Below are 16,942 nucleotides of genomic sequence, written 5' to 3' on the forward strand. Positions count from 1 at the left end.
GGGTCATAACGGTGGTTTGCACAAGTAGTTTGTCATTTTTGCAGTATAAAAAGTCGAAGACGTGAAATGCAGACGGTGAGAAATTCAATAAAAACGTGCCGACGGATAACAAATGCACAATTTCAAGGCGCAAGTAACTCTCGTCACATCTCCACAGAGCTGCACGTTGATGTTTTGCCATGTTGCCGTGACGACTTAAATGACGGAGGTGACACTTATTGTGCGTTTGTGTTGTCAGAACAACACAATGGCACATGTATGGTGGGGGTAAGTGGTACTGAGTATACAGTATACACTGCGCAGGGTTTCGGGGTATCGTTGTGACTACAAGACAATTTTAAACCTCATTAAAGAGACTCCGAACGAGCAAAATCTTTTATATGGTCCTTGACGAATGAATTAAAAAAACAAACAAACTCAAACTGAAGATGTTTTCAGGAAATTGTCTGAGGGTGTTCATTTTTTTTTGTTTTTTTTGAGCTGTGCAACAGCAAACTAAAAACTTTTACAGTTAGTTTAGTTTTCTAAATACAAAAGTGGAAGCGGTGGAGGCCGACGTTAGCGAGCCTCGTTTCTGCTCTTTGCTCCGACGCCGAATATCATCTACACCTTTTAACCGCCCGCTGATAAAAACAAAAACAAAAACAAAAACAAAAACCCCTGTCTTTATTGCCACACTTGAGAATCATAAAAAGCTCTGATCGGTGGGAAGAACGGCGCTCGTCCCACCGGTTGAAGCTGCTTCACTTTTCTAAAGACGCTCTGTTGATTCTTCTGGGTTTGTAGAGACTGTGTAATCATGTTGTCATCTCGCCGCCCACCAGCGTGGCCTTTAAAAACTAAACTCCACACAGATGGGATGCAGCGCAGCGCCGACGTCTCATCCCGACCTGTTTGCCGGCTCTAGAAATGGAACCGTTCGGAAACCCCCGATTGAGCGTCACGGGTTGAAACTTATTCTGTTAATTGAACGGAAAACCTCAAATCCACGCAGCTTTGTGGTCATCTAAATGAGATCTCTGATGAAAGAAACATCCCCCCTCCACCCTCCCCCGATTTAAACGCATACAGACAGCAGACTGAGCTTCGGTGATGTTTACTCCATTTTCAAAAAGAAATTAAGGAACGAGTTGACAAAATGTAAACAAGGTCTGTCAGGTGGTATTTGCAGCCATAACAATGTCCCGGTTGAGAAACACCAGTTAGCTCAGAGTTTAAAAAAGATAAATAGGAAAACAAACAAAAAAAATTACCTAAACATCTTTTTTTTCATTTTAATAAGAACACAAGCAATTAAAGCTACAAAGAAGTCTACAATTTAATGACATCGAGGCCGTCACTTTTTTTTTTTTTGAAAGTCCTTACATGTACAGGCTGATAAAGCAAATGTGCCGCTGTGGGTAAGAAAGCCTTGAAATGTCTGTTTTCTGTAAGGGTGTGTGTGGCTGGTGATGAGGATGTACACTGTGACCGAGGAGCAGTCCAGAGGGTCCGGCCGGGGGCTACGGGATGGCCCGGTTGGGTCTCTTTGGAGGGGGCGGGGGCATGAGCTCAGCGTCTGGGTCCGGTGGGTGTTTCCGGTTCTGGCCTTGGACTCCCTGAGCGCAGCGGTCCACGTACTCCAAAAGGATTTCCTTAGTGACGGGCTCCTGGATGCTTTTACACACAGCTGGGGACAGAAAAACAAAGAAACGCACACACGTACAGGTGGAAGGAAGTTACAACACAGTCGCTGATAGAGATTTCCAGACCGGCTTACGAGCGGCGATCCAAAAGATCTGGGTGCTGCAGTGTGTTTCGCGTGCAACGAGAAGAGTTTCAGAAGTTTTTGATCCACCCTCGTAGTCGTGTTCTGATGATTCAACAGAGTGAACTTGATGCCCATCCAAACTGCAGAAGTACAACTTATAAAACTACACTATGTCATCTGATCTCAGAAGAGCTCCGACTGAGTCACCTCAAAGAAAATGAGTTGGGCTTCTGGGACCAATGGGGGGGGGGAAGAAAAAAAAAGAAAGAAAAAAAAAGCTCCTCCTACTTCACAGCTCCTTCGGCACACTCGTGACCGCGTCTTGATACCCTCAACACACTGATGAGTATCACCGTTTCTAAATGGAACAACGTGTTATCAGCTCGGGGAGAAATGCAGCTCCAGCTGTGTAGATTTTTAGATAAAAGGTGCTTTGCCATCTGAGCTCCATGGCTGCACAACAGCCCGCCTCAGGATCTGAAGCTCAATAATTCAGAACTATCTTTTCTATCTTCAATCAATCCGGGTCATTCTTTAAATGTATTTTCTCTCGCTTCGGCTCCTGGCTTTTATTGCTTCAATTTTGTACTTTTACGCTCATTCCTGTGTAACAATGTGAAGTCAGCATTCAGATTAAGTGCAACAAAAACTAGCTTTTATGACTGTGCGAAACCATCCTCTTTGTATTCTCTCTCCATCCTCCTCTCTTCTGTGTTTTTATCCGCCCGTTTCCCCGAGAGGCTCGTGGAGCTGTTTTAATATATAAAGATATGTTAGCTCAATGATGGAAACAAAGTTATTCACTTTAAGGGCTGCATCATTCACCCGTCGCCGAGCGCAATGCTGGAGAGTCTGCGCTTGTTATTTTACCGTCCAACACCCAGGTTGTTTAAATGTACTTGTGCCTATCTGAGCATCATTGGCATGTTGGTCTTAAAAGCAGGTGTGATCAAGTGTAATGTTGCCGCATTGCTATCTTGAGGCAACGGAGCACAATTCCTCAAATGACCAATAAAAAGCTGGTGTTACGTCAGTGGTGCAGTATTTTACTGCGTATTATTAAGATAAGTGTACACTGTCCTTGCTGCGCACGCAGGGACACCTGGCTTTTAAAGGGAATGGAAGATAACACCGATTGGTTTCGTGTCACGCTCAAAAATGCACCCATGCTCAATCAAAAGATTAATACAACACTTTTGATCCGTGCGCCTCGCTTAGCGCTCAGGTTTGAACACGTCCTAAGTGCACTCGCGCTTTGGGCCGTTAGCTCGTTAAAAATAGAAGCCACGGAGTGTCATAACGCGGAAATCAAACTGAGGCGGGATACAGATAAAACAACCCATTAAATCTCAGGCTCACTGGTAGATATTCACTCGCATTTTGACACAGAGGGAGGAGACAGCGAGATATTAATAACCGACTGTTGGAGAGGGAAGCACAAAGTCTCACCCATGGCTGTTTCGTAGGAGTTGGGGAAGCTCTTGTCCACCCGCTGCCTCATGAACACCCAAGTGTTGCTGGCGAAGGTGCACTCGATGATCTTGTTGTCGTATTGTTTCAGCTCTTTGGTGGCCTGCGCAGACAGAGATGAAAGACGGTTTGTACTTTTAACGTGAGAGAAAGAAAGGAAGATTATATTTTATTCTGCTGCCATTACCCGCCCATTAAAATGATCAATCTAGTCATGTTTTTATCAGTCAGTGCAGTTTTGCCTTTTTTTTTTTCTTTTTTTCGAATGGGACTGAAGGACGTCGATCCTGCTGCTGAACTGATCAATGCAACCCGTGTTTGATGATCGGCACATGTAACTACAGTTCATTCAAGCATTAAACGCGTGTACTGCAAATTATTATCGTCTTGGATATTACTACTTACTATTAGATCCTTTGACACCCAGTTGGAATTGCAAATGAACCTACACTGATTACAGCTGAGCATGATGAATCATGTTGATTCAGGCAGCGTTTGATTCCAGCAGATACTGACTGGTTTAAAAATGGCTCTCTCTATTGGTCAGAAGGAGAAAAAAAACAATAACAATATCTTAAATCGGTAATAAAAAAAACGGACAAATGGAGGTGAGGAGTTACCATTTCTGAACCCATTAAATGTGGTTTAGAAACCACATTAAAGCTCCACTGCACCAGAGAGGAAGCTCTGATACACGAAGCTGCGACTAACAAATATATTCACTGCTGATTAAACTTGCAATAATTACTTTTGTTGATCACTCAAGAATATGATTAAATATCACAAAGTAAAAACGTGACCATCACAAGTTACCAAAGCACCACGTGACATCTTCAAATTAAAGAATATTTTTGTTCCACAAAGAGGCCAAAAATCAAAGATATTTAACTTACAAAGATATTAAACAGAGAAACTCAGCAAATTCTCAAATTTGAGAGGCTGGAACCAACAAATATTTGACATCAAAATCAGATTTCCTGTCGACTGATGTTATCGCTACTATTTAAATTGGTGTCTAATAGCTTTTATATTAGTTATTGTAGCTTTCATTTATACACTTGCTCATCACAATGTTTTTGTTGAAAACTAACTTTTAAAGGTTTATGCAATAAACTTCACCCAGTAATCTTAATTGTAACTCCTGCTTCATTTATTCTCTTTTTCCAGACCTTTCCAACTGCCTATCTCATGGTCTTCATCAGTGGGTGGAGTTTGTTTAAACTGTGATGAAAAAGGTTCGGTTACCACGATGTGGACAAAACATGAAACCTCCGTCACACAAATCACAGACAGCAGAAGAAGATGACGGCTCGATTCTGGCGAAAGCCCCGGGAGAAAAAGTATTCTTCGAGTTATTATTTTGTGCAGCTAACATTTACATGGGCAAAGCGTCAATTTCAAATAGGTACTATAAAAAGTGTCGAGTCTGAGAGGCAGAAGTTCACATGAAATAAATAAATGTGTGATAAGAGTTACTGTCGCAAAATACAGTTGAGGAGGTATTTTTGTTTACAAATATGAACTTTAAGCTTTAATTTAAGCTTTACACCATTGCCCTGTCGTTTAATTTAATCTAATTTTATAAAATTGTATTTACATATACTGTGCAATTTTACATTTAAAATAAAATAAATATTTGTACTACCTCTATTTTTATTCTGTCATTTTTTTTTATTGCTTTTACCGTGTATCTTTCAATGCTGCTGTAGCGAAGAAATCTGTCGATGAGGCTTAATGCAAAACTATAATGGATGAAGGATGAAGGAGGCGAATTGTCCAGACGGTTGGAGAAGATTTCAAGAGATAATTATTTATTAAATTAAATCTAAATGAAAATGATTTTTCTCTGTGGGATTCAGGCTAAACCACACACACATACAAACACAATGTGAGTCTCTGTGATGCGTCTCTCAACAAAGCAGTGCAACAGTTCCTGCTCCACCTACTGAGCTACACAGGATCACTGACTTATTACATCATACTTTGCTTTGATAACAAAAAAAAACTCAGCTGTACACACTGAGCACGCTGTAACACTGCTCAAGTGTATGAAAATGGCACACGACACTGAAGATCAAGAATGAGTCAAAGAAGACATTTGAGCATCTGTTGTTTATTCGTCGAGGGACTGTGTCTCACTGAGAGGGTTCTCGAGACTTGGAAAATGCAAATCCTCGAGCTGCTTGGGAGCAAAGAAGGCAGGAGAGAATGCGGCTGAAATGGTCGCGTGTGACAGTGGGCATTTAAAATAAACATCAATACAGCGACACGGGGCTTTATAAAGGCCTCAACTCTGACCTCTCACCTTCACCTCACAGAGAGAGAGAGAGTTTTATTCAGACGTTTGTTGTATTGAAAGAAAAATGACAAAGACGTCAAGCTCCGGGGGTCAGAGTGAACACTTGACCTGCAGCCAAGGTCAGACTATCACAAGAGAGCACCGGCGTTTTGGCAGGACACTAAAATACAAAGTAAGAGCATGTGTGATCCCGGAGCGTCGGGACGTCTGGGCTCCCAGTGGGGGCACGAATTCACACAGGAAGTGCGAAAGTGTTGCGAGGAAGGAAGACAGAAAGGGAGAGAACGAACGCCGGCCAAAGAGGGACATTATAGAAATGCAATTTTAGATAACCTTGAGGACTCATAATTTATTAACACATGTAATTATTCACTGTCATCCATGTCCCAAAAATATTTTCTATTACCGCACTCCGAAGACAGAGACTGACGAGTCAAACGTGACTTTATTTGGAGAAGAACGGCAGATGATCCCAAGCAGCGACAGAATCTTTTAATCTTCTCTGAAGCCCCGACGCAGCGAACTGCCAGCGAACTGCCAGCAAACTGTGAAGGGCAGCGCAGAGGCAGGCGGGACGCGCTGCTACAGGCTGGATCTCTTCCTGCTGGTGAGGGGTGACATGTTGGATGCCATTTTTCATCACCACTTGGTGCTTAATCCGTCCAAATCTGTCTCATTGTGGCGGCTCACATGTGCCACCAGTTATGTGGGAGTCACGCTCTTTGTGTTGCACTGATGCAGATCTCTGCTGTACGTTCCGGCGATGTTCAGATATACAGTAACTATAAAGAAACCATCAACAAGAAAGAAAAGCAACAGTGCACATTTTGACACTCCTGGTTTTCTTCACAAAACACTGTAACGGCAACGAGAACTCAATTAATCGAATAGTTGGTTGTCAGAAGACTCGTCCCCAACTAGTTAGATGATCGATTTATCGTTTTGAGTCATTTTTAATTAAAATCCAGCTTCTTAAATGTGAACTGTTTATAAAAGGAACAAGAAATATAAAAAGTTGCAGTCTGAAATTAGACAGATTAAAAGAAAATACGTTTGAGAATTCTAGTTTTAAGATCCAGGCTCACAATAATAAAAAATATATATAAATTATTCCTGAGATGAGCTCGACTTAAATAGATGGACCACCAAGGATTTATTGTGACTGAAAATTTTTAACTTCAACACATCGCTCGTTTCCAATGATTCTTTGGATTTTGCCCGATAAATGAGATGAGATATTAAACACATAATAAAATATTAATTCTAGTTTGGAGATGTTATCGTTTCACATTTTTTATATAATGTGGCAGTAGGCCAACAGGATCCTACAGTATGTGGAAGGTAAAAACAGATGTCTGATCCTGTTTTTCTGAATAATTTCTCAACGATACCGTTTTTATCACATGCGAGAAGAAAATGACCGTGTTACTGCTGAGCTGTTTAAACTCGAAGCGGTGAAGAAAAATCTTCGACATCCTGCCGCGACCTGTCAGAACGTCTTCTGTAATTAAGCTTATTTTGTGCGGCTTCAGAACAATTACTCACGGACGTTGAGTTGTGACATTACAGCAATCGTCTGCACCTCTCGGCACAAACTCTTTTCACACTTATTCGCCGCTATTTGACCACACAGCTCGACAATAACTTGATATTTGAGCATGAAAAGTAACTGGAAGAAACAACAGAACACCGAGGTTGGGGTTTATCTGAAACAGCTTCGTGGCGGCGTTAACGATTATCAAAAGGTTTGTGAAGACTGTTCCTGTGGCATGCAGCACAGTAATGTGCACGGAGGAGGGGGAAGCTATAACCTTCTTAAACAAGCATTCCAAGCACCTGACTTACACACATTTTTGTGATAACGGCTATGTGTGCGTTAATGATTTCACAAAGGACCTGAAACTTGAACAGAGAGCGCACGTGAAATTTTGAAAGAAGTTGCAGGAAGCCAAAATCCAGCGAGTAGGTACGGTGGGGAGCTGTGATTGTGTTGTTCCGGATAATAAACTTGTGTGTTTTCGGCACGTTGTCATGTTTGAGAAGCCAATGGCCACCTCGCCACGGTTCAGGTAGTTTGCGCTGAATGTTTTCCTTCAGACGCCTCAGAAAGTCACAGTAGAACTTGGTGTTGACAGTCTGACGCTGGGGGACGAAGCGACGGCACACAACTCGATGAATGCCCCCCCCCCCCAAAAAAAAAAAAAAAAAAAAATCAGCCCTGGATGCTGCTGACGTGATGCACCTTCTTCGGTCTTGGACAGCGACGTCCTGTCCCTCCGAAACGTGACTTTCACTTTTTACTTCATTGCTGTAGGCTTTCTGAAGCATTTCGCGACTCTCCGTTGCCGAGTTCCCGGAATTTGACAAAAAAAACTTGATGTGCTGCTCAAGTTCATGATGAAATCACAATCGTACCAGAGGTCACAAAAAAAGTGTGTAACTCAGGTGATGATGTCGATTAAGCGACGGAAATTTGAAATATGGACTCCTGAAAGTTGTTGCTCTGCCCCGTTCCATGTGCATTACTGTGCTGAGCTCCATTCGTGCAAAGCAGGAACAGTCGGAGCTTTTTGATCCCACCTTGTAGTCTACTGTGCATGAATGCTCAACTGCACACGCACAAACTAACGCTACAAATCCTCTAGGTGTTTTGCACGAGGGAAAACTACCTATTTTAGCTGGAAGTACAGGCATTCAACCCTAAACCTCACTGAAAGGCACAGCGAACAGGAGTGAGGTGTAAACATGTGGTCTACCCCATAGAAAGTTACTTTATGTCAACACCACATGATACAGGAAACAAAAACTGGGCCCAAAACAAACTCCAGGGGTTCATGGCAACCGACCTTTCACAACGAGAGTCCACCTGCTTCTTTATCAAATACCGACACCCGTGGGCACTGTTGTACCAGGGCGCTGTGCTACACCATATGACAGGACGTTTGTAGAGATAGCAGCACAGGTGGATAAACATTCAATGTGTGCAATTTCCTTGAATAGCTGTTTTGTTAGCTCGTCTATGCTCTCGCAGACTGACCCTGCTTTTGTTTCATTCTAAACTTAATTAGAAGTGGCCCGGAGGTCTACGACGCAGCAGCACCCGGGTCCATTTTAATAACGAGGAACGAGATGGAAGAATATCTAAGTGGGGAGAAGGCATAAGGTGCAAAAGTATGAAGAGCAAAAACACGCCCTCAGGGGGAATAACATCACTGATAGACATCAAAACAAATGTCCAATCCTTAATATATGCTTTCAAACGGAATACAGTAGCTGACTGTCCATTAATATCAGCGACTGAAATACATAGAGCTGAATCGGATGACTCAGCAGCCCGAGTGGATTGTAACGTTAACATATTTCCCTCGGATCTGTTGTATTATCCACAGTCTAATTACTCGGGCCAATTGCAGCTATGTGGCCTGTTGTCAGAGAGTAAACAAAATGGAACTCCGACAACTCAGCGACTCCTCATGAACCAATTACATGACGTCAGATTCGGGTCCCTGGTGAATATGTATAACACTGATCATTATCCCACGTGCCCAGATTGGCTGCTGTATCAAAAACAAAGAGGGGAAAAAAAAACCAACAACAAGGTAATAATGTGGAACTGAGGGAAATGAGGAGAGCAGGTGGACAGCACATTGTGAAGTCTGACACCAACGACAACACCGAGATGTGTTTAACTGTCCAACTTACTGTGTTTCATTTAGTTTCCTGTGGGCAGCACTTTCAATTACTCTGACAGTATTCATGCTTTTTAATCCTACATCCTATATAATAGATAAAAACCTATGGGCAACAAAACTTTGAAAACTTAAAATATCTTCAAAACACTTTAATTATACTTTAACAATAAAGTTATAGCAGAGATTAAACAGAGATATATTTGCCCTCATTACACTTAAGTCACTTAGTGAAGCATATGGACTCAGAAATGGGGAAATCAGTGACGGGAACAACAGTCAGAGGCTTTTCAGCACTCAGCAGGTGAAGTGCCCGCTGCCAGACTCTCACAGCTTCATCAAAGCCGCCAGTCTTTGACAGAGCTGCTCTTATCTCCGTCTCTGGTGGGTACATCTGTCAGGCACCATTCAAATTATTTATGATTAATGAGCTGTATGCACACAGGTTACATATAGTTCTGCACAGGGAGCCAATTACACAGAGCAGTGAAAATGACACCTAAGTGAAGAAACAATAACCATTACTTCAACCAAACTTTCACCAATCTTCAACCTTTTGTTGACGTCAGACTCGCAGAAGGACTGAAAACCCCTCTTCAATTCTCAGGAACTATGGATTTAATGGTATTAACTCTAAACTTAAAGTACCCTATTCAGTTTAACAAAACTCTGTAGACCAATTAGAACCACAGCATTTGGAGGTGAAGGTGGAAGGTGATGCACCTACTGCAGCTTCAATGATCTCACTGCTCAGGAAAAATGTCCAAGGGCACATTTACAACGGACAGTTTGAATAATAATTTGCCATTCTCCATTTTTTTCTTTCAAATAATTCAGACTAACCTGAAAGTTTGTCCACAAACTGTCTGATCTTTAACCTGTCATGTCTGATGCTCTGTTGGACTTCCTAGAGACTTCTTCATAATTGCGATAATAAAAAAGTTAAATGTTCTAAACTTCTGTTTTCTTTAAAGGAATATTACTGATTTTATCTATTGGAAAAATTGTAGTTTACTGGATTTTAGTTGCAGCATAGTGAAACCTGGTAAACAGGCAAAAGAACACAATTTTAGCAGATTATTGAAATATCTTTCTTTCTAAAATCTTACATGATTATAATTATATAACATTGAGTCATAAAAAGGTCCAGACATGCTTCTCATAATTAAACCATTTTCAGTGAATGCTCTGAGTCTGTTTGGATTTCAGAGACGCAAGCACAGCGAGACAAAAAGGTTTTCAGCAATCTGCTCGTTCACAATATTTGCTCTCCACGAACGGCCGAGCTGATAAAACATCATAAAAGCTGCCTTCCAAAATTAATTCTCGTTATTCCCTGTAGGTACCAACAGTGTAAGAAATTACGACAATCAGGAACTAAATTGGAGAAATTCAGCCAATAAAATAGATTTCCATGAAGACATTACGACATTGCTCTAATTGCAGACACAGTTGGTTTGATTTCCTGCACCGGCAGCCAAAAGCATCTCCATGAGCTGGAGACTAGATGTGCCTCAAACTGCATCTATCTGGCACATTGATATTACTAGCATGCCCACAAGGATGAATGTCCAAACTATTGTACGGTGGTGCACTGCATATAATAAACACAAACTGTGTAGAGGTGTCAGACTTATCAGGAACATGATTCTGGCCAAAAACCACAAGTCATAATGCCCTGCGCTGGCATGTAATTACCATTTTTTAGCATATTTGCACTTGGACTGACTGCAAAACACGTTCCACAACAGAAATAGCAACATGGAAGCCGACAGAGGACGACCCCAGGGCTGCAGCATTTGCTCTGTATTTCTGAGAGAAGTTCAGAGACCGAGCGGCAAACAGAGAATCCACCGTGTTGAGTTACGGAGCCCAGAGCTGATACATGGGAAACTGGCGAAGCAGTGACAACACCGGAGGGGAACAGAAACATTCATTTAGCGTGTTTCTAATCCATGAGTGTGACTGCTGGAAAGCCTACACATACGACAACTCATTTCCCTGAAATGGGACATTTCCATATTACACAATGGCTTTATAGAAATCGACATCAAAGTAGAACAAACCATGTTGCTCCTGAACCGGCTCTCTGCCTCAGACGAGTGAATTTCATTATACTCTAATGGAGATGAGATGCTGGTTATCATGGAGTGCACTTCACTGATTCTGTGTTGCTGCAGGTCAAAGGTCTGATGATGTCATCTCACACAGCGCAACTCTGTATATTCACACAGACAATATTCAAAAGAGAAATCCTTGGACTCAGTCTCTGTTAAGTGCAGCGATTACATGAAAAAAAATAAAAAAATAGGAATATAAGGCAAAGAAGGAAACGCGTCAAACATCTTCAAGAATCTCTCCGCGCAGAATAAAGCATGTGTCCTGTTCTTGAATAACTTTAAATGCCTAACTAAAGACGTGATTGGTTAAATGATCAATCATAAAATACTCTATCGATATAACTTTCCACATCCCCGCTCCCAACTCCAGCTCTGGCTGCGCCGGCACATACCTCCATGAACGGTTCCATTTTCTGATAACAGTCGAGAGCACTTGTGATGACATTTCCAAACGTTCAATCAATTAATGGAGAAAATAATCAGCTCAATATTCCATAATGAAAATAAGCAGGAGTTGTTGCTGGATGCAAAATAGTTTCGAAAGACCTCCAACCTCAAACAACTACAGCAGTAAAATCCTGCTTTACCTTCATGTGTTTTATGTATTCATAAGAGGGAGACTTTTACACTTCAAATGAACAAAGTAACTTGTAATAATAATAATAATAATTATAAATGTAAAATACAATGTACCATGACACCCTCATACAGTGATTTTCTCTGAGACGGTTATAATATCGTGAAAAACGCATACCATTGCAACCCTAGTTTTTAATACAGGCCTATTTCAAATTAAGAACTGAGGTGAATAAACAACCCAGATACCACTGAAGAATTGATATAAAAAAAACTACTCAAAAAAGTATCCGCAGTGCTAATTACTGTCACAACAGAGGAGGGGGGGGGGGGGGGGAATTGATGTTGCTAAATGGTTGGTGTTCTCCTTTAATTCATGACAGTGTGATCTTTCCTACATTCCTTCAACATAGCAAAACTCTTATGCCACGCTAAAGGGACGCTGGAAGAGGTTCCACTTGTCGGCAAAGAGGAACCGAATTGAACAAAACAACCCATTTCCTTTCTCACCTTCATCTTCGCGAAGGGCCTGTCATAGCTGCCGACGTAGAGCAAGCCGACTGTCTGTGGTAGTAGCCTGCAAAGACAAAAAGATCACGGTTAACACCCGCAACACACTCGGCTCAGGATCTCAACGGGAGAGGATCTCGGCGGTAACAACGGCGCGAAGAAACCAGCGGAGATGTGAGATTACACCTCTCGGAGTCTTTCTGTCTGCTTGATGCTCCTAAACTTCTAAAACCACAGTACGGGCAAGTTCAGGATACAAGGTAATAATAATTCTGAGACATATAATGCCGACTGAACACGAAGTCATGGACATTATACTTCACTATCGCTGCGTGAGAGCTGACTGCGATCTCTCAACACTCGTATTAGGCGTTGTTATGTGCAGTTCTGTGTCTCTTGCCTTTCAATCTGACAAACATGTGCCCCAGAGTTCACCAACAGATGTCTTAATCACACACTGCTCCCTTCACCCCCCTCCACTGAAAACAAAACCCCCCATGTGCCCGTTGTTATTTCCAGACACCTTGTCTGCTGCTCAGTGTGCCGCGGACGGAGCGCCCAAGCAGAGGTTTCATATTAGTTTGCCATTTTTAGAACGGAAATAAGGGGGCCGCTGAGCTGAACTGACGGCTAAACAACAGTGCAGCTACGTGGTCTAATGCAGCTCCTTCAGTGATTTCAATTGGAGCTGAAATTGGAGACCATCTTCCCATCCGCTCCTACCCCCTCCGGTGTAATGATAGCTGGCAGCAGCAGGAAGGAAGCAGCAGTAGACATTACGAGAGCCAAATAGCCGTGCAGTGATGGACACTGTCCAGTACCAAAGCCTTACAACACCCAAGTCCCTTCCGATCATTGCTGCCACTAATACGTCTTACCTGCATATTGGGACAACTTTCATGAAACTGCTGGACTCGCAAACAAGACAGTTGCACTAATTGTGACACAGGAGGATGTCAGTGAGACTTTCCCAGAGGCACAGGAACAGATGAGAGTATGTACATCAGAGAGCCGCAGAAGAACAGAGGCTTTTGTTGTCGTTCACGACATCAAAGTTGATGTTCAACTCACAACCTGAGTGCTCGAGGCTCATGGTTCATGTGTAACCACGAGTCCTGCTCTCTTAAGTTACACCGCAACATCAATTTTACTCCGAGTTATTCAACATAGAGAACAAGATCTGTGAAAAACCATCAAGATTCTGTTAAATGTCATGTGAACAGCAGGCAATCAGAACCACATTACCTGCCAGCTGAACAATTTCTCAAATGATTTGTGAAGCAAAACATCATGAAACAAAAAGAAGAAAATAAGGTAGGAGATGAAAAATGTTCGAGGCACTCGGAGTCAAGTGAAAAAAATATAAAACACCTTCATAACTGCTTGGACTGGAGCAAGATAATAATAAAAAAACGACACAAGTGTATCATGTACTAACTTCTCGCCTCACCATAACACAGCTGTCAATGTTAAAGGAGAGGTCTAGTAATATTATATATTTCTGGTATTTGTCATGAATATATTTCCTGATTTATATCCGATACTGCGACTAACATGTAATTTTCAAGGTCTTGTATATAATACAACCTCCACATCTGCAATAATATTTATATGACTATCAATGTTATAAATTTTGAATATTTTAGATTTACCGCCTTGATCGTGCAGCACCATGTTTTTCTATAATTGAATGCTCACAATCCGTAGATACAACAGGAACAAAGATTGAATGGGGAATTAAAGGTCCAGTTAAATTAGTGTCTGATTAGTGAGTGATTGACACAAAACGCGCACCCATCACTGAGTCGATCCCAATTGTGTAGCATACCGAAATTAAAATGACCAAATTATTAATCACCATCGGAAAATATTCCTCAAAAAAGCCGTTTGAGATGTGTTACTTAAAAACTACAGGACCCAGCGGTTTTAGGAAATTGCTTAGTCTTCCATAATAATAAAAGTATATAAATTTGTCCTTCATTTGGACGTGTCAGGAAGTCATTCCTTAGGGTGTGTCGATGAGGCGCGCTTTCATAAATCTTATTTCCGATCGAGGGATCAATGTGTGGAAATCCTCAGCCATGACTGGGATCAGGAAGTTGAAATGGCTTTTGATGATCCAACATGTAGTCCTCAGTGATTTTGAACTATTTATTAGGTTTTATGCTAATTTTATAATATCAATGTTTGTGTTTTTTGTATATTTACATAAAGACCCATCTACAAACAGGCATGACAAACAAGCTTAGTCTTTAAATGTAGTATGCGAGCGCTCCATGCTGTATTATTGTCGTTATAACAATAAGCAAGTATTAGGAGATGGATTAATGCAGCATCACCAGTTTGTTGACAACAGCAAAAATAAAGAACACCATCAGCTTTATCCTTTAAATATCGTGACTAAGAGTGGCCATTGTGAGATTAGGCAAATGATTGTTACTGTTAACAAATAGTAACGAACAAATATTGTAAAGGTCATGTTTGCTCCGACGGATGAAACGCAGCGAGTAGCGGCTCTCTTAACATCTCAGATTCACTTCCTTCGAGTTGCAGTGAATATCTTTCTTAAATCCTTCTCTGCTGCTTCTAAACTGAACTCAGTGTTTGCATCTTATAATTGAAACAGCAGAAGATCATTATTGGAATAAAACTCTCCGACACCAAGCAGGGCCTCCACGATGGTTTGAATCTTCTTCATTCTGGAGGTAAAGTGGATGATCCGTTAGTGTGCGGACAATAATTCTCAGCAATTTAGTCGAAGCACAGGAACAAAAAGACCCAACAGCTCTGACTTCACGTTGTTCATAATTTTGCTCAAATGTGCTTTCGAGGCAGGCAATTGATTGGTAAGTCTGACTGTGGATGCGAGACACAATATGTGGATTGCGGTGCTGTAATGACACTGGAGTCCTCTGAGTAGAAGAGCAGTAACGAGAAAACTCGGCTACTGGCCCCCAAAGAGCCAAACCGAGTCAATCAGACCGGAACGTTCTTCCTTTCCGAGTCTCCAGACCTGCTGAATGATGATGTAACCGTTACTCATCCCGTCTTCAGAGAGAACACGGGCTCAAATTAACCATAATTCAAGCAATCTATACAATACTTGAGACGGTTCGATTCCACGCTTGGGAAGGGCGCTGGCAATGTCGCTACCAATTGCTTCATCTTTTCCATTTTGTTCCTTCCCACCTCTCCACTCTTCCTACCGTACAATAATCACCGTCTGGCTCTGCGCTAGCTTTTCAGAGAAGGTAAGAAAACTTGCAAGGCTGCATGCCTCAGTGGTACACGAAGATGTGCTCGAGGATTGATCACGTGGGCTGATGAATAAACGGCTGTTACCTCCTTACACGTCTGTCCGTCTCTGCCTCTCCCTCTCAGACAGATATTTGGGAAATATAAGAACATTCTCGAATGGAAACAATAAATCGTCTGTGCTCTCCCACACACGCAGGGAGGAGTCAAGAAGCGGACTAGCCGGCCTGCTGGCGTGGCTTCGGAGTAGAAAGAGGGACTCTGCCCTGCTGCCCTCCTCTCAGCCTGTTGTTGGTCGATGGTGGCAGGCTCACGGCTACAAAGCTAGGACAGTCGCAGAGGTCACCTGGCTCTCAGAGGAATAGACAGCCTGGCCAGAAACCGGACTGCGACTCAGACAACACTCAGACTTGTGCTAAAAAAAAAAAGAAGAGTAGAGACTAAAATGATTGTACACGGACTGAATAAACAAACAACCCAGCAGCTCTGTGGGTCTGAGTTTAGGCCCACTGGTGCTATGATCAACTGCTAACGTCAGCACGCAAACATGCTCAGAAGTACAATGCAAACACGCTGATGTTTAAGCAGGTGTAATGTTTGCTAAATACTATAAAACACAGGGTAGGACTGAGGCTGCTGGCAATGTCATTAGTTTTGCATGTATTGGATGTGTTTATACAAATTATTTACATAATTTGCATTAAATTGCAGTCCATCCAATATATTTTTTTACAAGACGCTAAAACCCACAAATGTCAATCTCACAGTACCACAAGAGGAAAACTCAGGGGATCACCAACAGTCATTGGAATTCATGCCAGAGGAACAATGACTGTCAGCACAACGTCTTGTGACAATCGATCCAGTAGGTACTTAGATGTTTCCTGCTGAAGACACGAGAGGAAAAGCTGTCAGATTTTCTTTCACAGCAAATACAAATTGGGTTTCTTTTCAGAAATTAACTTCTAAATATCCTGCATCAGACTTCAAGACAACGAGCAAATCACGGCAAGGAGTTGATTGTCGTTGCTGGTATGTAACTGGTTTTCTGCCGAGCTGTAATGTTTACCAGGTTGAGGACCAGAATGAGCTTCATTAAATCTGAATAATTCATATTGCATGGGATAATGAACATGAAATGAAAGGAAAGGAGAAGGACAAAGCGCGTATGGGAAACGACAAATGTCTGGTATTGCAGACGAGAGTGTACGTAAGCAATGACTGAGAGAGAAATGAACTTTTGTACACCGTAGCAGCAGCGCTGCTGTAAAAG

General features: G+C 41.9%; 1 protein-coding gene across 1 annotated transcript in view; it reads right to left on the minus strand.

Moving 5' to 3' along the window:
• Positions 1 to 1,070: 1,070 nt before the first annotated feature.
• Positions 1,071 to 16,942, minus strand: part of rngtt (RNA guanylyltransferase and 5'-phosphatase) — a 78,765-nt gene continuing 62,893 nt past the window's right edge. The window contains exons 14-16 of the mRNA XM_069708539.1: positions 12,415 to 12,481; positions 3,200 to 3,323; positions 1,071 to 1,669 (exon numbers count right to left, since the gene is read on the minus strand). Coding sequence (XP_069564640.1) covers positions 1,503 to 1,669; positions 3,200 to 3,323; positions 12,415 to 12,481 — 358 coding nt within the window. The 3' untranslated portion in view covers positions 1,071 to 1,502. The remainder of the gene's footprint in view (positions 1,670 to 3,199; positions 3,324 to 12,414; positions 12,482 to 16,942) is intronic.

Source organism: Brachyistius frenatus, unplaced genomic scaffold (assembly GCF_029030835.1).
Source record: "Brachyistius frenatus isolate BFR_SWC_R1_liver_20210118 unplaced genomic scaffold, ASM2903083v1 Contig_76, whole genome shotgun sequence".
NCBI lineage: Eukaryota > Metazoa > Chordata > Actinopteri > Embiotocidae > Brachyistius > Brachyistius frenatus.